The sequence below is a fragment of the Coregonus clupeaformis genome, chromosome 7 (assembly GCF_020615455.1).
Source record: "Coregonus clupeaformis isolate EN_2021a chromosome 7, ASM2061545v1, whole genome shotgun sequence".
NCBI classification, from domain to species: domain Eukaryota; kingdom Metazoa; phylum Chordata; class Actinopteri; order Salmoniformes; family Salmonidae; genus Coregonus; species Coregonus clupeaformis.
This window is the reverse complement of record NC_059198.1, coordinates 11,165,262-11,178,954: the sequence shown is the minus strand read 5'-3', so window position 1 is coordinate 11,178,954 and position 13,693 is coordinate 11,165,262. Positions and strand designations below refer to the sequence as shown.

Sequence of the window (13,693 nt, the reverse complement as noted above, 5' to 3'; positions counted from 1 at the left end):
GATCAGTGAGACGTTAGGTGATTTATAAAGAGGACCAGGGGTAGAATACTAAAGTTGTGGCAAGAGGACAAACACTGAGCTCCAATAGGAATGGTTCAGCTGCCAGTAAAGACTGGTTTGCTAAAGGTTTTGCTTTCCACAAAACTTTGAGGGACTTTGAAACAATATCCTCCATTCAACACAGTCTTTGAATAGGAGGTAAAACGCATGAAAGACTGTTCAAGGTCACATGATTTTACATCTTGTCAAAGAAGGTCGGTTGTAATGAGATGCAAAGATGGAGGACAACGAAGACGACATTGCCATAGTTGGGATAGGATGCAATTTCCCAGGAGGTAAGAATGGATGAGATAAGGAGTTGATACATTTTGTTTGTCTAAAGATACCAAAAGCCAGTGATGCTGGATTTTGACCTTTTGTTGTAGGTGAGGGGCTTGACAATTTCTGGAAGGTTCTATTGGAAGGGAGGAACTGTGTAGTAGACATTCCAGACAAGAGGTTTGACAGCACTTATTGGTATGATCCTGATGATAGCAAACCTGGGAAGACACAAACAACCAAAGCTGCTCTTCTAGATGGGTAAGACATGAACAATTGAACTTTCAATGTATTTATTGTTATATTTGACAATGAGGTAAAGTAGAAATCTGTGATGGGAATCTCTTTATCTCCCAGGTTTAATGAGTTTGATCACAAGTTCTTTGGCATCACTGAGGCTGAAACAGACTTCATGGACCCTCAGCACAAGCTCCTACTCCAGTGTACATACAGGGCATTAGAGGATGCTGGGATGCCAATGGAGAAAGTCAGTGGGACCAGAACAGGTGTTTACATAGGTAACCATAATGTTTTAACATGGTAACTAAAAAAGTGAATTTCCTGAAGAAAATGTGGTGTGCTTGCTAGCTTGTTTTAAAGTATTTATGGTTGTGAAATAAATTGTGGTAGAGACTGCAGTAGTAATGGTAGTGACTGGTTATAGTTGGAAAAAGTTGGTAGATTGAAATATTGATTGATTGGATCGGATAAGACAGGATAGCCTGAACATGTGAAAGTTGGTTTGAGTGTCTCTAGCTTGAACGTTTCAAGAGTTATTGTTGGTGAGTTATTTAATGCACATTTATTTAGTTATAGTTGTTAAACATTTTTAAAGATTTGAAGTTAGGATAGCCTTAATGTTTTAATGGTCTTGTAGCTTAATTAGCCAAGGAGCTTGACCATTTTGATTAGCTACTTCTGTACAGTATTTATATGGTTCTCATTCAAACACATGTTAATTTATATACATTGTAAATGGTTATCGTTCAAAAAGTCTATATAGTATCACAAATATTTTGACATCAATCTAATTAGGGTCAGTCTGAACATCTCAACGTTAATTTGGAGTTGATAGCTTAAACGGTGAAAGAGAAGATAGGTCTAGAATGTTTTGTTTTACCATTCAAGTCTGTGGGCCTCATTTAAATATTATTATAGTACAAAAATATAAATGCTACCAAAAAGATTCTCTCAAGCAATCTAAGTTGGCAGTCTGGGCATTTGGAAGTTGGTTTTGTGTTTATAGCTTAAATCTTTTAAGCTCTAGAGCGGGCGGAAGACATCAAATAATAATAAGAAGTATGTAAGAAATCTACAGTTTTGCTTTGCCTTCAGCAAGCACACCTAATTGCAGCGACACAATATAACAGTGAATAATACTCTGCAATGGATGTGTTCTCACAGGTCTCATGAACAGGGACTATGAGACGCTCCTGAACAACAGACCCTGCACCATAACCCACTACAACGGCACAGGGACGGCTATGAGTATGGCAGCCAACAGGATATCCTTCATCTTCAATCTCACTGGTCCCTCGTTTGCCATAGACAGTGCATGTTCCTCCTCCTTGGTGGCTCTCCATTCTGCCTGCCAGGCCATCAAGCAAGGTAGTTCTATTCATAATTACCATCAGAAAGACTTCTAATTTTTTGGCATATTTCAATCATATTATTACCACTTAACTGTTATTCAATCTGCTTTACTCAGGGGACTGTGAAATGGCTCTCTGTGGCGGTGTAAGCTGTATCATAGAGCCGCGAGTCTTTGTTGCTCTCAGCAAGGCAAAGATGATTTCACCTGAAGGCACCAGCAAACCTTTCTCCAGCAGAGCAGATGGCTATGGCAGAGGAGAGGGCTGCGGGATTATTCTGCTGAAGCCACTGAAAAATGTAAGAGTATAGTGTTTACTATGTTTTAAATTTAACCAATTTGAAGTAGTTTAGTTTTGAACCACATAAATCACAAAGTTCTATTTTATAATAAAAAGAAATATTAATATTACTGCTAATGGTACCCAAATGTATCCTTGAACAGGCTCTGAGGGACTTTGACAAGGTATGGGGCATAGTAAGAAAAACTGCTGTAAACCAAGATGGCCACACAGTCACTCCAATCACCAAGCCATCCATGGTCCAGCAGGAAGAGCTACTACACAGAATCTACTCGGCAGAGTCTGACCTGTCATCTGTTCAGTACATAGAGGCTCATGGGACTGGAACTCCAGTGGGGGATCCCATAGAAGCAAGCAGCATCTCCAAAGTCATTGCCAAAGCCAGAGCTCCAGGTTCCGAGACACTCCGCATCGGCTCTGTGAAAGGCAACATTGGACACACAGAATCTGCAGCTGGAGTGGCAGGGCTAATCAAGGTACTACTAATGATGAAGCATGAAACCATTGTCCCTTCACTGTTCTACTCTGAGGACAGTGCCAGTATCGATGCCAAAGCTCTCAATGTAAGAGTTCCGATCAAAGCAGAGAAGTGGGAAAAAACAGAGCCCATGGCAAGGCTAGCTGGTATTAATAGCTTTGGGTTTGGAGGGACAAATGCCCATGTGATAGTAAAGGAGTACATACAGGGCTACAACACCAGATTGACTACTTATGACTGTCCCAAGTTGTTTGTTTTGTCTGCAGCCTCAGAGAACTCATTGGCAATGTCTATCACAGACACACATCAAAGACTTAGCAGAGATAAGCAAACTGACATTCTCACTTTGATGTTTACCTCAGCATGTAGGAGGAGCCATTTGAGACACAAGTACAGGAAAGCATTTATGACGTCCTCTGTCCCCGACTTAGAGAATCAACTGAAGTGTGCGATGAACAGAAAGCTTAAGCCATCAAGGTCAGATAACAGGTTGGTTTTTGTGTTCTGTGGGAATGGAGTGACCTACAGGGGAATGTGTAAGCAGCTTCTGAAAGAGGAGCCAGTTTTCAGAGAAAAGGTCAGAGAGGTTGAGAATCTCTTCCAGAATTACAAAAGTACTGGCATCTCACAAAAGATAGCAAACGATTTCGACAATGATGATTATACTAAGCCAGATGTTGTCCAGCCCCTCCTCTTTACCATTCAGGTTGGCATTGCCAGTCTCTTCAAGCACTGGGGTATTAAACCAGATGCCATTCTTGGCCACTCTGTTGGAGAGGTTGCTGCTGCCCACTGCTCTGGTCTGTTGTCCCTTGAGGATGCAGTGAAGGTGATCTACTTCCGCAGTACTCTGCAGAGCAAGGTAACAGGAGGGAAAATGCTTGTGGTCAGTAACATTGCCGTGTCAGAGGTCCTGAAAATCCTTCCAATCTACTCTGGGAAGGTTTGCCTGGCTGCCTTCAACAGCCCACAGTCCTGCACCCTCTCAGGTGATGCAGACGCTATAGACACACTCCATCAAAAGCTGACAGCTTTGTTTAGAGGCAAGAATCTGTTCCTCTGTGTACTGGATGTACCTGCTGCATACCACAGCCATATGATGGATCCCATAGTGGACCGTATTGAGGAAAGTATTGGTTCTTTGACAGTGAACAAAATGGATTGTGAGCTTTTCTCAACAGTGACTGGAGACATGTACACCCATGGAGACTTTAGCACAGGGAGATATTGGGCTAGGAATATCCGAGAGCCAGTTTCATTTGAGCATACAATGAAAGCAGCAACCAAAGACCAGAAGAATGTGGTCTTTGTGGAGATAGGCCCTAGAAGGGCTCTACAAAGGAACATCCAGGAGACTCTGGGAAATGACACTATAGTTCTGTCCTCAGTGCAGCCAGAAAAAGATAATGAGACAATGCTGACCACTGTGTCCAAACTGTTTGAACGGGGGGTCCATGTAGACTGGGACAACTTCTACAAAGGCTGTGAGGCATCACCAACACCCCTCCCAAGATATCAGTTTGATAATCTGACAAAAGAGGTGTATTTTGAGGCTGTAAGACAAGGAAATGAAAAGATAGCTTCCTCTCAACACCCACTGATATCTCAGACAAAGCATGAGAGCAAAGAGCACAAATGCAATATTTCATCAGATACTGCACCCTATCTCTGGGAGCACAAAAACAATGGTGTTGCCATTGCTCCAGGTGCATTGTATGTTGAACTGGCTTTTGCCTCAATAATGGCAAGTTCAAGACCAAAGATGCCTATTTACTTGATGCAGCTGAGTGTAACTTTTCAGAGCTTGTTTACACTCAGCACAAACTCTCCTCATATGAAAGTGGTACTGGAGGCAGCAGAGAATGAGACTATGTTTAAGATACAGTCTCCCTCAGCAACACATGCATCAGGCACCATTTGTTATCGAAGTGGGCAAACATTGGTTGAGGAACAAACCATTTGCCCGGATGTCATTTTCAAAAGGTGCAAATCAGTGATAAAGGGGGAAGAGGTCTACTCAATCCTCTCCCGTGCAGGTTTTGAGTATGGTCCTATTTTCAGACAGCTGGATGATGTGCACTTCGGCGATGAATTCAAGGAGGCAGTGTCAGTGATTAAGGTCCCAGGTGAGGTGCTGAAACAGCTTCATGAGTACTTCCTTCACCCTGTGGTGTTGGACTATTTTCTGCAAATGACTGCTATGGTAGCCATTGGAGGACTGACCACCAGGCCAGGTTTCCCATCTGCCATTGGCAGTGTGGCAATAGTAGCACCTCTGCAGGAGGACATGATTATGTATCTGAGAGCAATCCAAGAAACCTCAGACTACATAGATGTATGTGGTTGCTTTTCCAATAAAGACGGACATGTTTTAGTGGAACTAAAGCATGTGAGGATCTCGTTTTTAGGAAATTGCTCACACGTTGCAGAGTCATTCTTCTTTCACAATGAACTTTTCTCCATCACTGACAATACCCACGTAAACTGTAAACCCAAAGCCTTGATCTTTGAAGACATCCTGGGAGTTGGCAAAGCATTGAGGCCATACGTACACCAAACATCATTTTTTGTCTTGAACAGAGAGTTTGGGTCCAACCCACAAGTTCGAGACTTAGTGTCTCACTCTCTTCAAGGTGATGCTGGTGTAGATTTACAGGAGATACTGTTCATGTGGGGTGTACAAGACCTCAGTCATCTGTCGACTGAGATGGCATTGGAATGCTTGGTTGACTGCTGTGAGCATTATCGTCAGATTGTTCTTGCCTTGAAAGAAAACAAGTGTTGCTGCACAATCCGAGTCATAACCTACCGTTCAGCAGAGACGACCGTGGACCATATCAGTCCTGGTTTTGTCCTGTCTGGCATGACAAGAGCCTGTGCTGCTGAGATACCAGGCCTCTCCTTTCAGCTGATTGACCTTGCTTCTGTGTCAAGTGAAGACATTCAGGCATTGGTTCATGTGATTAACACCAGCAAACACCCAGAGGTCATGATCAGCAAGGGCCAGATATATTCAACAGTGATAGTCCGTACCCCCATAAAAGGGATTGCCAGCTCTGAGGGAACTGTCTACTCTATGAGTTCTGGGCAGTTCATCCTTCAGACTGCTGACCCATACAGAATGACTAGCTTGTCTGCCATGCCTTGTGATGTAAAGGATAACCACATCCAGGAGAAATCAGTTGAGATTCAGCTCAGTGAGATTTGTGTTCATTCCTCTGACTACTTTTCTGTCAGTGTCTCTGATCTGAACTTTGGCCAGACAATGTACTGGAACAAACATGCATCTCAGAACCACCAGCTTTTGGCCCTTGACTTCAGTGGCACTGTCACAGCTGTAGGGAAAGATGTGAGCAAACTGAAAGTGGGAGACCATGTAGTTTCATGTTATCCCATTGCTGCATCTTCTAAGATTGTGATTCCTGAAGCAGCATGCTACAACCCGAAGAGGCTCCCATTTCTGAAGGAGGCACCCTGTGTGTCCTACTTTGTGCTGGCATGGGAAATCTTGTACAGAGCGTTACCCAGAGTCAAACAACAGAGAAGGTTGGGCATAATCTCCTCTGTACCTGACTCTGGTCTGCTGAAGGTCTTAACCCAAACGGCAAACAAATCAGGATGGAATGCCATCGTTCTGCCCCAGTTTAGTGGACAACTCCTGAACATTGATCAGTGTAATACATTTGTTGTATTGCCTCCCTTTGATCCATCTCTAGTGGTGAGAATAGGCAGTGGAGCCACAGCAAATAATATTGTTGTAGTCTGTGACAACCAGGTGTCATCCTCAGCAAACATTTTTGCACATGAGAGCGAACATACACATATCCAAACACTTTATGTGTCAACTGTTTTCCAGAGAGCCAATCTAAAGGCACAGAAAACAAAGATCCACCATTGGCTGAGGTCATTACATTTTGATGGTGTATCGCAATCTCTGCAAACCATTACCTTTCAATCGACAGACACAAGAGAACCTCAGCCCACTGCGCACTGTGAGTCCTACTTCAGAGCTAAGGCTGTGTCTCAAGTAGTTTTGGGTCATGTGGATTCAGAAAATACAGTGTCTGATATCCCTTTGCTAATGAGACCAAGCAAGCTCTTTAAGAAGAGTTGTGTGTACATTGTGACTGGAGGACTCTCGGGTTTGGGACTTGAGACTGTGAAGTTCATTGCTCACAGGGGTGGCGGATGCATTGCAACCCTCTCCAGAAGTCCTCTGTCAGCTGAGATGCAGTTTGAGGTGGACAATCTCCAGAGGAGATGTGGGGTGTCTATCATGAGTGTCCAATGTGACGTGTCAGTGTCAGGGCAGGTTGTGAATGCAATCACAGCAATTGTACAAATGTTTCCCTCCTGTCCAATCAAAGGAGTGTTTCACAGTGCAGCTGTGTTGCATGATGCTTTGATCGAAACCCTTGACCGATCACACTTTAATAAAGTTCTTCGACCCAAAGTGAATGGGGCATTGAATCTTCACTTTGCAACATTGCACAACAAATTGGATTACTTTGTGTGCTACTCTTCCATCTCTTCTTTCATTGGCAATGCTTCGCAGTCTAACTATGCAGCAGCCAATTCGTTCCTGGACACATTCTCTCATTATCGCCGAAACCTTGGGCTTGCTGGACAGTCCATCAACTGGGGGCCTTTGAACCTCGGTCTATTGTTGAACAAAGACAATTTCCAAAGGTTTCTTGAGGCAAAGGGCATGATGATAATGGAGGTGTCAGAAGTCCATGAGGCCCTTGAAAAGTGTTTGTTGATGAACAACCCACAGCAAGTCATTTGCAAATTCAACTTCAGAAATCTGAGCAACCATGTTCTCTCCCAAAACGCATCTCTCAGAGGCAGGCTGACAGCTTTAGTCGAGCAAGAACTTGAGAACACTAACATGACAGAACCCATGGTCCAACACCTTTCCACAGCACATGAGAATGTCAGGGCTATGCTAAGTGAAATCACTAATGTTAGCATAGATGAGGTTAATGACGACACTGCCCTGTATGCACTGGGTATTGACTCAATGTTGGCTATGACTCTGCAGAATCACATCTTCCAAGAGAGAGGTGTGAATGTTCCCCTGGTTAAACTACTGGACCCAAGCACCACACTGTCTACATTGGTAACAATTCTGAAAGAGGGTGGGTAAGACAGCAAAGTGTACTAGCAACATTTAAATATTTTACTGAGTATTCTGGATTTATAACGCTGTCTAATATAATTTGTATTGGTAAATGTTCAGTTTATTTTAAAGGATGCTACAGTATGTTAACATTTTGTGAAATGGAAAAGGTTTAGAGTTTTGTTGAGTGTGGCTTAAAATCTAAGTTGCAAAAATACCCCTACTTCATTGATACGAAAAGCTCACTGAATTATCCAGTGACATAATCAAAGCCTGAGGTTTTGTCAACTATATTATACTATATTACCAAGAATAAAGGCATATTTTCAGTCTGCTCCTGTTTTGTTTTCATTTTAGATCATTAAGATAATTTTGCTGGAAACCTTGCTGCATTAATGATTAAAAGTTCTGTGCCATTGTCATTCAGCCAAACAGAGGCGTTAGCAAGTATGCAAAACCCACAGAATAAGTAGAACATTAAAGGAAGTACTCACATTTTGTCATTTGAGACATTTTGACGTGAAAAAGTAATACAATTAAGTGCAGGGGAAAGGGATCAATATTCGTAAAGGATATGGTTTATTGGAAATAGTCTGAATGCAAATGAGATGATTTGTATTTCAAATGCATAGTACAGTACTCCACAAATATTGTTTACAAGAGGTGTTACAGAAGCCAGTGAGTATTATGAGGTCAAAATATAAACTCCTAGGTAATAAATTACATGGTGAACAAAACAAATATCAAACAATTAGATATCAGCACAAGTTTTCTTCACTGTATGTATTCACATTGCCACCTTGTGGTTTACAAACATCACCTGTAGAAATCAACTACCTAAACCAAGGGTAAGCAAGGACAACATCATTTATTTTAACATCATAAATTGAATAAATGTGAAAATTAGTAAATACTGTTTTATTAGGTTTCAATACATAGTATGGTATGTGTTTTAACAGTATCAATAATTAATTGATGAAAATATGAATTATCAATTGCAAACCCAACAGAGGGTTTGCAATAATGTTTCTAGGAAGTGATATTGCAGAAATTCTAACACTCTCTATCCTTTAAAGACATCAAGAGAAATGTAGAAATTGAAATCAATTTCATTTTATACAAATATGTTGGTAATTGTACACAATAGTAAATTGTACAGATCATGAACACTATTCTAATGTATCAGTAAAGCTTGTGATTCTTCAAATACAAATATGAACATGCTCATGGTGGTTTTAAAATCCATCAACAATGCCACATGTATAGTAACCCATTAAAACTGATGCATTGCTGCAAAGTTAAATAATGTGTTTTGTAGAACAATAACTTTAACAGTTAAGCTATTTTATGGATATATTTTACATGATGGCCACTTGAATCTTATATGTATGAGTGGCATCAACAAAAATCCAATCAAAAAGGTTTAAACTATAAAACATTGTGATTAGGGCTTTAAGATTTACATAAACCTCATATGTAAGATACACCGCATGAAACAACATCACATACTTTATCACACAGTGGGGTGTTCAAGGAACAGGATCTGCAGAATCAGAGCAATTGATAACCGGGGCATTACACTCCTGTAAAACTGGTGGTTGGTTATTTCCAATCACAGAATGATGTTCACCAGACCCCAGATTTTGGTTACAGTTGACCGTGACAGTGTCATTACTAGCTGTGTACATCTGAACTTCATATGTTTGACTATCAACTCTGAACATGGGAACTGTGCTTGCCATGCACATCTGACCACTTTGGGTGTGATGGGTGTTGACAGTCAGTGTCCAGACTGAGGGACAGGGCTGTGTTTGGAATAATTGTTGATTGTCTGGCAGGAATGTGTGATTGTCATAGATTTGCTTGTCGTGGTCAATGGCTTTCTCTTGGATGTTTTTGGGCTGGCAGTTGGTCATGGCTTGATTTTCCAGCGCCTTTTTCTCCTGAGTACTGACATTGCCTGAGTTGCCACTGCAAAAGTCAAAGAATGTCAAAAAGACAGGGATAAAAGTGATGCCATGGAACAGCCCGAAAAAGATGACAAGGAACATGATCTTGAAGAAGGTTCTGAAGATGTAGTTCTTGGAAGCAGACAGCACTATCACTCCCAGTATGGTAGACAAAGCACCCTGAAGTATGGGATAGCCCAAATGGAACAGCGCTTCCACTGCCTTCTCGTTTGCAGTTGGCTTCTTATTGGAAACAAAGGCATAGGAAATATGTGCAGAGAAGTCCACGGAGAATCCAATGCAGACAACAAGAATGATCATTGATATGGTGTCTAAATTAACATCCCACAATGCCATGAAACCAGTGACGCCCACAATGACAGAAGCAATAGAGAATGTCACCCACAGACAACAGAGAGGGTTTGGAATCAGTAGGAGGGAGATCAATAACATGACTGCTGTGGTGACTGAGATATTCTGAACAGTGTTACTCACTATGACAGCGTACTGATCATGGTATATAAAGGCAGGGTGATATACTAGTAGAGGGACAGAGCATCTCCTAGCAGTATCTCGCAGATTGTTTAACATATTCATTTCATCAATGGCAGTAGTGATATTGACAGTCTGGATGAAGAAGCGTGAGGCACGGATGGAATTATTAGTGAAATTTACATCTTGCTTGAAGTCAGAGTAGAATCTCAGAAACGAACCTAGGTTAGTCTTGAAAACATTTTCAACACTCAAATTCAGATTTGTATGGTACCCGTAGTATTTATATGATTTCAGCCAGGATGTAAAGATATCTTTCTCAACAAAGGCCAGGTTTTTGAAGTCCTCTACACAAGATTCGAGATCCAACATATTCTTTTCCTCCCAGTATGCAAATTCACCCCTTATGATTACCATGATATTTGGCCCATACTCATAAAAGTAGGCTTTTTCGTCATCATAATACCTATTCACATATGAATCATCAGCAGCTAAATTGCGAAGGTCAATTCCCTCCTGTATCTGGAAGCATCCATAAATGCTGATGGTCAAATAAACTGAATAGAGCAGGATTACGCACACCTTGGTCCAGGGCTTTACCAGAAAAGGGCCGTAGTGCTTCTTAAAAAAGTGATTCATGGGCTGTACTTCCTCTGCTCCAGTATGGCGGTCATAAGCTCCTCCCACACAGCACAGGTTGTACCATTTGGAGCGACCCACGGGGCAATCCTCAGGGACCTCCTTGCACGTCAGCCAGTGCTTGTTGCTGTTCTCACGCCTCCCATTCAGTACGAGGAACGCCCCAAAGAAGGTGATGCTGTAAAGGAAGCAAAACAGGATGGCCGTGCTGGTGTACAGGCAGAAGGACTGCACAGAGCGGAATGGAGTCATGAGTCCGATGTAGAACGCTAACACATCCGTCAGGGTGGTGATGGTGATGGAAATGGCCGCCTCCTTGTACGTGTCTGCTAAGCGGTCTTCCACCCGAGCGTGAACGTTGGTCTGCTGCCAGCAGGATATGAGGATGAACATGTCATCAACACCAATACCTGCAGAGGAAAGATCATATTTAAAAAATTGAATATATACTGAACAAAAATATAAACGCAACATGAAAAGTGTTGGTCCCATGTTTCATGAAATGAAATAAATGATCAAAGAAATGTTCCATACGCACAAAAAGCTTATTTCTCTCAAATTTGGTGCACAAATTTGTTTACATCCCTGTTAGTGAGTGTTTCTCCTTTGCCAAGATAATCCATCCACCTGACAGGTGGGGCATATCAAGAAGCTGATTAAACAGCATGATCATTACACAGGTGCACCTTGTGCTGGGTACAATAAAAGGCCACTCTAAAATGTGCAGTTTTGTCACACAACACAATGCCACAGATGTCTCAAGTTTTGAGGGAGCGTGCAATTGGCATGCTGACTGCAGGAATGTCCACTAGAGCTGTTGCCAGAGCATTTTATGTTAATTTCTCTACATAAGCCGCCGCTAACGTCGTTTTAGAGAATTTGGCAGTACGTCCAAACGGCCTCACAATCGCAGACCACGTGTAACCACGCCAGCCCAGGACCTCCACATCTGGCTTCTTTACCTGCGGGATCATCTGAGACCAGTCACCCAGATAGCTGATGAAACTATGGGTTTGCACAACCAAAGAATTTCTGCACAAACTGTCAGAAACCGTCTCAGGGAAGCTCATCTGCGTGCTCGTCATCCTCACCAGGGTCTTGACCTGACTGCAGTTCGGCATCGTAACTGACTTCAGTGGGCAAATGCTCTCCTTCGATGGCCTCTGGCACACTGGAGAAGTCACGGATGAATTCCGGTTTCAACTGTACCGGGCAGATGGCAGACAGCGTGTATGGTGTCGTGTGGGCAAGCAGTTTGCTGATGTCAACGTTGTGAACAGAGTGCCCCATGGTGGCGGCGGGGTTATCGTATGGGCAGGCATAAGCTAAGAACAATGAACACAATTACATTTTATCGATGGCAATTTGAATGCACAGAGATACGTGACGAGATCCTGAGGCTCATTGTCGTGCCATTCATCCGCAGCCATCACCTCATGTTTCAGCATGATAATGGACACAAGGATCTGTACACAATTCCTGGAAGCTGGAAATGTCCCAGTGTTTGCATGGCCTGCATACTCACCAGACATGTCACCCATTAAGCAGGTTTGGGATTCTCTGAATCGACGTGTACGACAGCGTGTTCCAGTTCCCGCCAATATCCAGCAATTTCGCACAGCTGTTGAAGAGGACTGGGACAACATTCCACAGGCCACAATCACAGCCTGATCAACTCTATGCAAAGGAGATGTGTCGCTCTGCATGAGGCAAATGGTGGGCACACCAGATACTGACCGGTTTTCTGATCCACGTTACTACCTTTTTATTAAGGTATCTGTGACCAACAGATGCATTCTGTATTCCCAGTCATGTGAAATCCGTAGAATAGGGCCTAATTTATTTATTTGAATTGACTGATTTCCTTATATGAACTGTAACTCTGTAAAATCTTTGAAATTGTTGCATGGTGTGTTTGTATTTTTGTTCAGTTTAATAATATATTCCATTTAGCAGACACTTTTATCCAAACCGACTTAGAGTCATGGACCCAGGATTTGAACAAAGCAATATGAAAAGTATCCATAGCTCCTTACCCAATATCAAGAAGGGTGAGTTAGCCACAGTCATTACAAAAGGCACTCCAATATGCAGCATCATCCCGAAGGCAGACAGCACAGCAAGCCCTGCAGATAATACTCCAAAGGTGGCCACCCATACCTTGTTCCTCACACAATCAAACCTGTTGAAAAACAACAACATACCGGTCAGACCTTGGGTCTAAGTGAATCAAAGAATCACAAAGGTCAGTCATTGATGAACATCATAATAGTTTTGCTGTGTATTGTATGTATATAACACATACATACCTTAAGCAAGACACAATAGAAAAGACTATGGCGATAACATATGTAATGGAAAACAAGGGGATAACATCCCTGGTGTTGGCCTCGAATTCCACCTGCCTAGACAGTGATGTAGAATGTGTAACCTGGGAAGATGAAATGCAAAATCAGTGCATGTCATCATTTATGCTGTCAACGTTACCATCCAAAAACGCACACACACGCACACACACACTTGACCAAAGACATAAGCCTGTGCCATAGGATAACTCTTCCATACACATACAGTATACAGTAGTACAGTAAGCCTCTGAAAAGCAATGCACTCAATGACAGTATACACTGGTCAATAGATGTTGCACTGGCTTGCTCTCTCCAACAAATGAACTGGCTGATCTCGCTGCCATCTTCTCTCATCTCTGGCCTGCTGCCAAGAGACTCATCCAAGTGAAGGAAGAACAATGGCTATTGATTTATGTAAGACTTGGCCATTCTGAATGAGCCACAATCATGCAATA

At 42.3% G+C, this 13,693-nt stretch overlaps 2 protein-coding genes across 2 annotated transcripts in view; one reads left to right on the top strand and one right to left on the bottom strand.

Annotated features, from left to right (window-relative positions):
• Positions 1–277: 277 nt before the first annotated feature.
• On the top strand, positions 278–7,941 carry pks1 (polyketide synthase 1). The gene is made up of 6 exons (XM_041881957.2): positions 278–335; positions 426–579; positions 676–836; positions 1,723–1,926; positions 2,027–2,208; positions 2,354–7,941. The coding sequence occupies exons 1-6, from the start codon at positions 278–280 to the stop codon at positions 7,835–7,837; spliced, it is 6,243 nt and encodes a 2,080-aa protein (XP_041737891.2). The 3' UTR covers positions 7,838–7,941.
• A 431-nt stretch (positions 7,942–8,372) lies between these two features.
• Positions 8,373–13,693, bottom strand: part of ptchd3a (patched domain containing 3a) — a 6,771-nt gene continuing 1,450 nt past the window's right edge. Inside the window, exons 2-4 of the mRNA XM_041881687.2 lie at positions 13,200–13,321; positions 12,927–13,072; positions 8,373–11,300 (exon numbers count right to left, since the gene is read on the bottom strand). Of these exons, the coding sequence (XP_041737621.2) occupies positions 9,340–11,300; positions 12,927–13,072; positions 13,200–13,321 (2,229 nt within the window). The 3' untranslated portion in view covers positions 8,373–9,339. The remainder of the gene's footprint in view (positions 11,301–12,926; positions 13,073–13,199; positions 13,322–13,693) is intronic.